Source organism: Cricetulus griseus, chromosome 2, assembly GCF_003668045.3.
Source record: "Cricetulus griseus strain 17A/GY chromosome 2, alternate assembly CriGri-PICRH-1.0, whole genome shotgun sequence".
Taxonomy (NCBI): domain Eukaryota; kingdom Metazoa; phylum Chordata; class Mammalia; order Rodentia; family Cricetidae; genus Cricetulus; species Cricetulus griseus.
Genome location: NC_048595.1, coordinates 102,090,453 through 102,100,016, shown reverse-complemented (window position 1 = coordinate 102,100,016; position 9,564 = coordinate 102,090,453). Strand labels below are relative to the sequence as shown.

General features: G+C 44.4%; 1 protein-coding gene across 1 annotated transcript; it reads left to right on the top strand.

Annotated features, from left to right (window-relative positions):
• The first annotated feature begins 3,804 nt into the window (after positions 1 to 3,804).
• On the top strand, positions 3,805 to 4,491 carry Tmem215 (transmembrane protein 215). Its single transcript, XM_035439114.1, has one exon. It carries the CDS (start codon positions 3,805 to 3,807, stop codon positions 4,489 to 4,491), a length of 687 nt encoding a protein of 228 aa, XP_035295005.1.
• The last annotated feature ends 5,073 nt before the right edge of the window (positions 4,492 to 9,564 follow it).

Sequence of the window (9,564 nt, the reverse complement as noted above, 5' to 3'; positions counted from 1 at the left end):
GACAGCATCAATAAAGAAACTGAAGACAATACAGCTCAGTTCAAGACAGAAGGACAGAATCACTGTAAACTGTGATTGGTCTAAACTCCATGGGGGCAAAAACATATCTTAAATCTGGCTCCAGAAGTTCAAACTGGGGGTGCAAAGTGTGCCTCCCCATTAGCACAGTCTGCTACACAATGCATTGCAGGAAGGGGAAGAACTTAAAACGACCCACCAAGGAAGAAATCCCAACTGTTGTGATGATCTTTTTATGTGCATGAGTGTTTGGTTGCATGTCTGCTGCTCACAGAGCCAGAAGAAGGCATTGGGTCCCCTGGAGCTAGAGTTAGAGATAGTTGTGAGCAACCATGTAGATGCTGGAAACTGAACCCAGGTCCTCTGCAAGAGCAGCAAATGCTTTTAACTGCTGAGCTATCTCTCCAGCCCCACAATGTGATTTTTTTTTTAAAAAAGAACTAATGTACTTTTATTATACTTTGCCTGACAATATGTGCCCACTGGTACAATAGTGGAATGGGTGTTATGGGGGCAACCAACTACTTTATGAAAGTAAAAGGAGAAAATTTGGGAAAGGAATCAGAGGAAGAGAGGGCTAAGAGAGAGCAGTGGGGTTGAATGTGTCCAAAATACACCACATACATGCATGAAAATGTCATAATGAAGCCCAACATTATGTATAATTAGTATGTGCTAATAAAAGCAAAATAATAAAAATAACTTTAAAAGAAGCAGAAACCTGGGAAGGTACAGTGGCTTTACTGGGGTCACAAGCCGATAGGGAGATAACCAGAGGGCGTAGGAGATAAAACTCCTTCAGAGTAAAGAAATCTGGGGGTGGGAGGAAGCAGGGGGAGGAGAAAAGGCGGGGACTGGGGTTGGTATGTAAAATGAAAAATAATTTTTAAATAAAAATTTAATAAAAAAGAAAAATAACTATGTGTTGGGGTGGGGGATAAACAGAGCTCACAAAGAGAAATTTGGAGGACAGGTGAGTTCACTCTGTGACATTTGAACATGAAGTATCTGTAGATGATCTAAAGGACACTATCAAGCAGACAATTGAATGCTATAAGCCTGAAGCTGAGGGAACAAGAGAAGTGAAAGAGGCTTAGGGACCATCAGGCTTTCCAGGCTGTTTGAAACTATTCTGGAAAGGGAGGTAAAAAGGAGAGCTCAGAAAGGGAGTACCAATGGCAGAACAAGATACCACCTATAAAACAAAGAGGATGAAGTCACCTTCAAGTGAGTGACAAGGAAGATGAGCAGGTATCAATAAAGGATGGGGGAGGGGGTTGGGGAGAGAAAAGTGTTCAGTAATTGGAGCACAGGTAACCAGTTTGTTCCCCCCCCCCTTTCCTGAACAAAACAGACTTCCGGAGCCACAGTGAGTCTGGGAAACAGACTAACAGATGTGGTCCCCAGGCTCCTCTACAGCCCAGACACATCTGCCAACAGAAGCAGCTGTCTGTGCACTTGGAGATGACAGAAAAGCTACCACTTTCCTGGCCCAAATGGCCACACAGCTGGCACCTCACTTTAGACTCTGCTTTTCTCCTTTCTTCTTTCTTGAATGGTTGGGCAAACAGAAGTGCAGCAGCAATTTAATAAGCTTGATTACAAAAGACACACGATAAACACCAGAATAAAAGGGAGACGAAGCCTGGCTTCTGGTGACCCTGGTTGAAGTGAGAAACCAGGGGATCCGCCTTGGCTCTTCTGTCTGCCTCAAGCCAGGGTGCTCCAACCCATCAGTAATCACCTTCAGACCCATTTTCTTCAGAGCACCTCTCCCAGCTTGGGATTCTTCTGGCCATGTCCCATCTTGCCCTGGCTTCATGAGCAAGTCTCCAAGCCTCCGGACTCACACCCTCTAACCTGCTGGCACCATCTGTCAAAAACTCGAACACTTGTATTAATCTCTGCCTAAATCCTCCTACTGTTCTTCACTGCTTAGTGGGTAAAGCCAAACATCCTCAGTTACAGGCAGGTCTTTGAAGATCTGGCTCCTGCCTTAGGTGTTGAGAGCACTATGATCACCCAGTGCTCCTGAAAAGAAAGGAGTATACATCTCAAATGCATTTTGAACACAAACCATGCACCAAAGCCATGTGCTAGGAACTTTACATTTATGTAATAGTCACAGTGTTGGCTCAGACATCTTGTGCTAATAGTCTCCTGACTATTGTTTCTCAGAAAGGTGATGTCATTTACTCTAGTACACATGACCAGCTTAGGTGGAGAAGGCCTGGGCATTAAAATTATTTTCCCCAAATCAGAGCCTCAGCCTGTACTTTTTGCCTTCCTAATTCTTTCCCTCTACCTTAAACGGACCAGGTGAAGAAACGTGACCACATCCAGTCTTCCCTTGAGGCCAGAGAAACCTATACACTTGGTTGGACTCTGAACTGAGACTAGCAAGACAAACAGTGCAAAGGAGCTGCGCTGGGTGAGACTGTCCCTCCAAACCAAGGCCTTTCCTGCTGGCTACCTGGACGACCCTGAATGAGGATCAGAACCGGGAGCCTGTATTCCTTGCCCCACTCGGTGCTGTTGGAACCACGACTGTGGGAGTGAGGTTTCCAGGGCCATCTTCTGCCAAGTGCAGAGCTGGGAGACCAGTGGAGGAGACTCTGGTGACTCCTAGAGCAGGCAGGACCTGGAGGCCTCAGGGTTCCCACAGCCGGGTGCACTCCAGGGGCGCTCAAGTCAGGTGGGAGCAGACTGCAACCCCTCTCCTTCGAGGGCACCTTGTGCCTCCAGGAGCTGCCAGGGAGAGGGGCAGGGGCAGCCCCAGAGCACCTGGCTGCTGTCGGGGCAGAAGCGTTGCTCAGATCTGGAACTGGCCGAGAGAGTTGAGTCCCCATCATCTCCTGCTGGCCCTGGAGCCCTCAGAGCCTGAATTTGAAACCCAGACTCGGACGTCTCACCGGCTGCCCCGTGGGCAAGACGATCCGGGCTCCCGCTTAGGGCAGCGGCACGGACGCGGATCCAAGCCACCCGCCCACTGTAGCAGGACGACAACCCCCGCAGCCCGCTTCTCGCGGCCACCCGGCTCTGACCCCCTCGCGCCCCCGCGCGTCCATCTCTGTTCCCAGAGCGGTGCAAGTGATGTAAGGCGGACAGGCTCGCGCGCTTTCCTCCTGCCGGGACGGAATCCTCCCTCCCAGCCGGCAGCGACGCGCGCCCACTCTGCTAGCTGCGCCCAGAATCCGCTTCCAGAGCTCCTGGAGACCTACACGCCAAGCGCGAGGCTGGGAAAGACCCTCCTCCCCTGTCCCACCTCCCTCCTCCTCTGCCCCACCTCCTGTGTGCAGTGTCTGTCGGTGAGGAAAATCAAGCTTGGCTCTCGGAACCCAGGGAGAGAACCGAGGGACAGCCCATACGAAGGTTTCTGGAGACATTCAGACTTTCCCCATTCACAGGAGGTGGCAGGAGCCTTCAGGTAACTCGGTGGCCCTACTTGGTACACGTTGATGTAAGATAGGATTGCAATAGTGAACGTGGGGGGGGGGTGAAAAGAAGGAGGGAGGAAAAGAGGAGAGAGAGAGGAAGAGGAGGAGAGAGAGAGAGAGAGAGGTAGAGAGAGAGAGAGAGAGATGAGAGCAAGAGGAGAGAGAGAGAGACGAGAGAGAGAGAGAGAGAGAGAGGAGATTGAGAGACAAGAGTCAGGGATAGCAAGAAAGAGTTGGTGGGTGTGAAGTTGGATTGGATGTTTTTAACCCCTGTGGTTTGGCCTACCACAGAAGAGAGAAGAGGTGCTCCCTGGCTACCAAGCAGCCCCCAACCTGGATGGAGTGAAAGATGCGGCCTGATGACATAAATCCTAGGACTGGGCTGGTGGTGGCCCTGGTCAGTGTTTTTCTGGTCTTTGGCTTCATGTTCACTGTCTCTGGCATGAAGGGGGAAACTCTGGGGAACATCCCTCTGTTGGCCATCGGGCCAGCCATCTGCCTACCAGGCATCGCAGCCATTGCCCTGGCCAGGAAAACCGAAGGATGCACCAAGTGGCCAGAGAATGAGTTACTCTGGGTCCGCAAGTTACCCTGTTTCCGGAAGCCCAAGGACAAGGAAGTGGTGGAACTGCTGAGGACCCCCTCAGACCTGGAGTCCGGCAAGGGGAGCTCAGATGAACTGGCTAAGAAGGCAGGCCTCAGAGGGAAGCCGCTCCCACAGGGGCCAGGTGAGGTGCCTATGGCCAGCTCCATTACCACCCCCACCCCCACAGAGGAAGGAGAATGCCAGAGTTTAGTCCAGAGTGGGCGTCAGGAGGAGACGTCCAGATATCTGGATGGCTACTGCCCCTCGGGCAGTTCCCTCGCCTACAGTGCCTTGGACAGAGCTGACCGCCCTGAGCCCGAGGACAGCATCTTTTTTGTGCCCCAGGACAGTATCATCGTTTGCTCCTACAAGCAGAACAGCCCCTATGACAGATACTGTTGCTACATCAATCAGAGCCAAGGCAGGTGGGACCACGAGACAATAGTCTGATCTGGGCATGCAAGAGTCCCATGTTGACAGACACATTGCTACACTCAGCTCAAAAAGGAAGAAAATCTCTGCTCCAACAGCCTTCACACTATTAGAAACTGGCATGGTATGTGATGGGGGTACAGACCTCTGGTGCCTGATACTGTGTAAATAGGCATGTAGGGGGCATATTTTAGGGAAGTGCTGGAGAATTCTTTCTCTTTAAGGAAGAGGCAATAAATTGGAAAGAAAGTTCCATTTGCTTCTGAACAATTAAACAATGTCAAATGCTTTGTAAAACAGCCCCCAAAGTGCTAGGAAGTTCCTGGTGAGCCAAGTATCAAATGATGCAGGGCTGTCCACAAAGAAGCTGCCTGCTTTCTGTCTGAAGAAAGTGAAGGAAAATTTTGTGTCCCTTTATACAAAATGAGTTTTGCCTGTTGAAAAGCTTTTCACATATGGTAATTGCTGAAAAAAATAAAAATCAGTGTAGAATAGGTAAACCCTTCTTCGATGGGATGGAGTTTGGAGGAAATAGTTGAAATGTATAATTGAGTCCTGGCTTCTGACAAGATCATGGTTTCAAATAAAGTGTTGACTGTGTTATATGAAAAGTTAACATTTTAGGTGGTTGTGTTACTTCTTAAACTCATTTGGGTTGTTTTGTTGGGACTTTATTTGAAGCTTTTAAATGTTTATTAACCCTCATGGATTTCCTCACCAGGTACAAAAAGACTTGATGTAATATTTTCATAGATTAGAATTTCTTTTTATCAAGACAAAACAAATTTTACATATATATGACTATCAAAGTGTTCTCAACATTTCTAAGAGTGATGCAAAACATGAAACTATAGGGTTTCAATTAATTAGTCCTGAACATTATGAAAAATGTGTATGAAATGCAATGGTTAAGCCTTTGGGAATGCTGTCGTTTGTACATTTATTCAACAACCTCCCACCCCTGACAATGACTGTAAATGCCAATGAAACAAGAGTTAATTGATAAGATTTAATTGAAGCTCCTATTTTATTAAGTTTACTGGCTCAGTGAAATTTACATGATAAAAATCTCATTATTTCCTACTACTTTTGTGGCTGAAAGAAACATCATAGTGGTATCCTAAAATTTATTTTCTATTTCTTTTGCTTAATTGCAACAGATAAAAAGAATACTCAGCTGAAATGCCATTTTGCCCCTCTTGTGGAATAGCTGCATTTATGGGAATGGTGATATATTTATTCTTGAGAATTAGGATTATTTTATACCCTTCAGTGAATTTTAATTCTAATTATTATGCCAAATAGTTTTAGTCACTTTCTCCCAAAAGGTGAATTGAGGACAAAAAATTGGAGGGCTTGTCTCTTTTTTTATGTATTTCGAATTCAATTCTGTGGTTCTTAAGTCAACTGTCCTGTCTTAAGAGTTATGCTCTTAAAAGTCATAATTCTTGAATGATGTTTAAGATCAAAAGTATGTCATCTTTTTAGTTAGGCCGCAAGGTCGGGAAATGAGATGTGTGATCTTGGACAAAGTTCATCCTCCAACACCTCAGTTTCCTACTCTATGGAAGAGGAATGGGCAAAAGACTGATTTACACTAATTTGTTTCCATCATTCGTTCCCAGGTAGGATATTCTAAAATATTAAATCAAAGGAACAGTATGTTGCAGGAAGTAAGCTACAGCAAAATGCATGTCCATGTTATGCAATACATGATTAAAACCATGCGATATGGATTAAATTGCTACTACTCAAAAGAATTTTGTAGTATATGAAAGTAGATGCATTCCCTTATTAGATATTATCTATTAGACACCAATGCATTCCTGTGCATAAAACTGAAAATATTAAGATATTTTGGAAGAAAAAAATGTTTTAATGTCAATGGATCCCAAAGCAATCTTTGCACTCCGTGTAACTGACTCTAGAACTGGTGGTAAGGGGTAGTTTCCTAAAATCACAATATGTTTTGAAAGCAGAAAATAGTATTTACATACAGAAGATTACTGGAAATGCAGTAACAAAAGTATCCCCCTATGTGCTTGCCACAGTTGGCACTGTCAGAAGAAGCAAGGGGGATAGGCAGATGTTTGTTGGGGCTCAGCGAGTCTTACATGGCTCTGAAGGGAAAGGACTGGAGTGTCCACAAAGATTTAGAATTTTTCACATAATCTGTTCATCTGTGCATAGAGCCCCATTTCCAAATAAAGGGTCAAATACTGACTTAGATATATAAACTATTTTTAATCACATTTTCAAGTTGTGTTTCAGAAAAAAAAATTCTTCCATTTACCTATTTAAAATACGAAAGCCATCTAAGCATACATTTGTGGGCACATTTTCCTGTGCTAAAAGAATGATTTTCAGATGTTGGGCTGAGAGATTTAACCTTCTTTACCCAAAGAATAAAATGTGAGTTGTGATTTATGTGGATTTTTTCTTATCATCTTCCCTTGAGCCACCTCCTCCTCTGTGCTGCAAGGCAGCCTGTGTCCTAATCAACACTGTAAGTACTATTCTGGGTAAACCTGTTGTTCTTTTGAATAGACACAGAAGAAAGGGGACAAAAGTGTCCTAAGCCCTAGGAGGAAAAGAGAACATAGCATTCATTCTAACCAATGGCCTTAGGAAATTACTAATATTAACATAAGAAGCAAGAGGCTTGTTCCTGGAAGCCCTTAAGAACCCCCAAACTGATATACATTGCAATAGGCACTAGTTTCTTTTCCTTTGCTAGTAATTCAAGTCCTCATTTTCTACTTGATGTTAAATAGGCATTTTACTTTTGAAATTTTTCTATTCAGTCTCTCTTGCTCTGTCTCCCTACTTATTAGGACTACAGGCTCCTTTCCCATCTGCCTATTTCTTGATTCCTAATGTGAATTCTGCCAAGATACGCAAGCTGGAGCACACTGGACAACTGTTTCAAGATTTACTCTCAATCGCAATCATCTTGGGGGAGGGATCCAAATACAGTTAGGTTCCGGCTGGCTCTCTTCCAGTTCTGCCTATCAACTCCTCTGAAATGTTTTCAGTCCTGTGGAGCGTAGCATTCACCCTGTTGACAAACATGGGAGAGGAGGGTGCGTTCTCTAATGACGTTTCTCTTCCACAAGTTCTAGTCTCTGCTTATTAGCGACAGCCCTCTGTGCCCACAGCGCTGACTAGCAGGTGCATTTACCATCTTTGCCACCATTATTATTTTTTGCTGGGCACGGTGGTCATGGTTCTGTAATCCCAGCTCCTGGAAGGGGGACAGAGGCAAGAGCATCAAGAGTTCAAAGTCATCCTCAGTGTGAATTGGGGGGTAGCCTGGTCTGCATGAGACCTTGTTGAAACCAAAAAGAAAGAAACTATACTTTTGCGAATTCACATTCCTAATATTCCAGCATAACTACTTTACTTCTATCTTGCCAGCTCATCTTCCAGTCCTTGTCCACATGCATACACAGTGTAATGATTATAGCAGTGTGCTTAGTTATTTCTTTTTTAGCAGTCTGCTTTTATTTGTCCTTTCTCCCTTAAATAATCCCTGGGCATGTTTTCCCCTTTCTGTGCATTATCCCTAATTATCAGTTAATAGCTGTGTAATATGCCTTTTTGGTGGTTTCATAATCCATCATGCCATTCCTTATTGCTAACCATATATACAGTAGTGTCGATGTTTTTACCATATATACGGCCACAGAAATGAAAACGTACTATTGAAAAGCTGTCTCCTTGCAGAGGGGCAGAAATGCCTAACTGTTCATATTGCGGTTCCACCTTCTCTTCACGCATGTGCCTCTAAGATACAAAGTGGAGGACAATACAGTGTTTCAAAACACTGCTTCTCAAAACTAGATTATAACAAGGTCAGCCTTCAGAAGCACAATTCCAACAAGCAAAATAATAGACAAATAGACCTAATTGATGATAATTTCTAATATTCCAAAGCATTTTTGAAGGACTTCTGCATATATTTTGTTTCATATGTGTGTGTAGTAATAACTTCTAAATGAACTGAAACTTTAGGAATTCGACTAACTCAACCCAGGACTTCTCTGTGTTTCAGTTCCTAACTACAACAAAACAAAACAAAAAACTAAAGGGAGGATAGAAACATGTGTAAATGTTTGAAGCTCAACCAAAAATCTCAACGAAGGCTTGCATTCTAGTCAGCTTCTGGTAAACTTGACATAGAAGCATGTAAATACTGTGTCTGTCAATTTTCTGTTACCCTGATGAATTACCTGAGATTATAACCAACTTATAAAGATTATAGTCAATTTATAAAAAAATCACAATTTTGAAGGTGTCAGTCCAAGATTGGGTGGGCCCATTGCTTTGAGACCTGTGCCCAACATGACAGAGATCAGAGAATATTGCAAACCTTCCCTCGTGTCTGTCTGGAAAGGATGGAAGTGGGAGGAAGAGGCTAGGGTCCCCATGGCCCTCTGGTGGCATGTCCCCAGTGACTGGAAGACCTCACACCATACCTCTCCAAGTTCCCGGCACCTCCTAATAGCACCAAGTGGGGAAAGCAAGCCTCTAAAGTGTGGGGTTTGGGGAGGAGAGGGTATTGGGCATTGCAGATCTAATCAACAGCAAACACCTAAAAGTGCTAATAGGCCTTTCACAGGTTTCATTCCACAGGTTCTCAACACAAAGCCTGTTCAGGTTGGGCTCCCTAGTCCAGAAGTCTTGGGATCATAAGTATTTTAGATTTTGGAATTACTAGATTTGGGGTTTTTGTTTGTTTGTTTGTTTTTTATTTTGTTTTATTTTTGCCAAGACTTTATTAGGCAAGCTTCCCTAACCCCAAAATTCTAAAGGTGAAATGCCATGAAATTTAAAACTTTTTGAATGTCATATCAGCACGGTGAAAGTTTCCTATTTAGAGCACTTGGGAGGTGGCTTTTTGAATCAGGAATACTCTACCTGAACATCATGCTCACCAGATACAGGCATGGACTCAGTCTCCAGTCTGAGTTGTTCCTGAACCTGACCCAGCTAGGGATCTTTTCTCTTATTCCTCCTCCTGACCCTAGGTTAGAACTCACCCATCTCGGTATCCTTGGTAACAGTGCAAGGCTTTGCAAGCTGGAGGTA

Bases quoted from the DNA above. Each gene is read 5' to 3' on its own strand.
- Tmem215 (XM_035439114.1), top strand. From the start codon at position 3,805: ATGCGGCCTGATGACATAAATCCTAGGACTGGGCTGGTGGTGGCCCTG.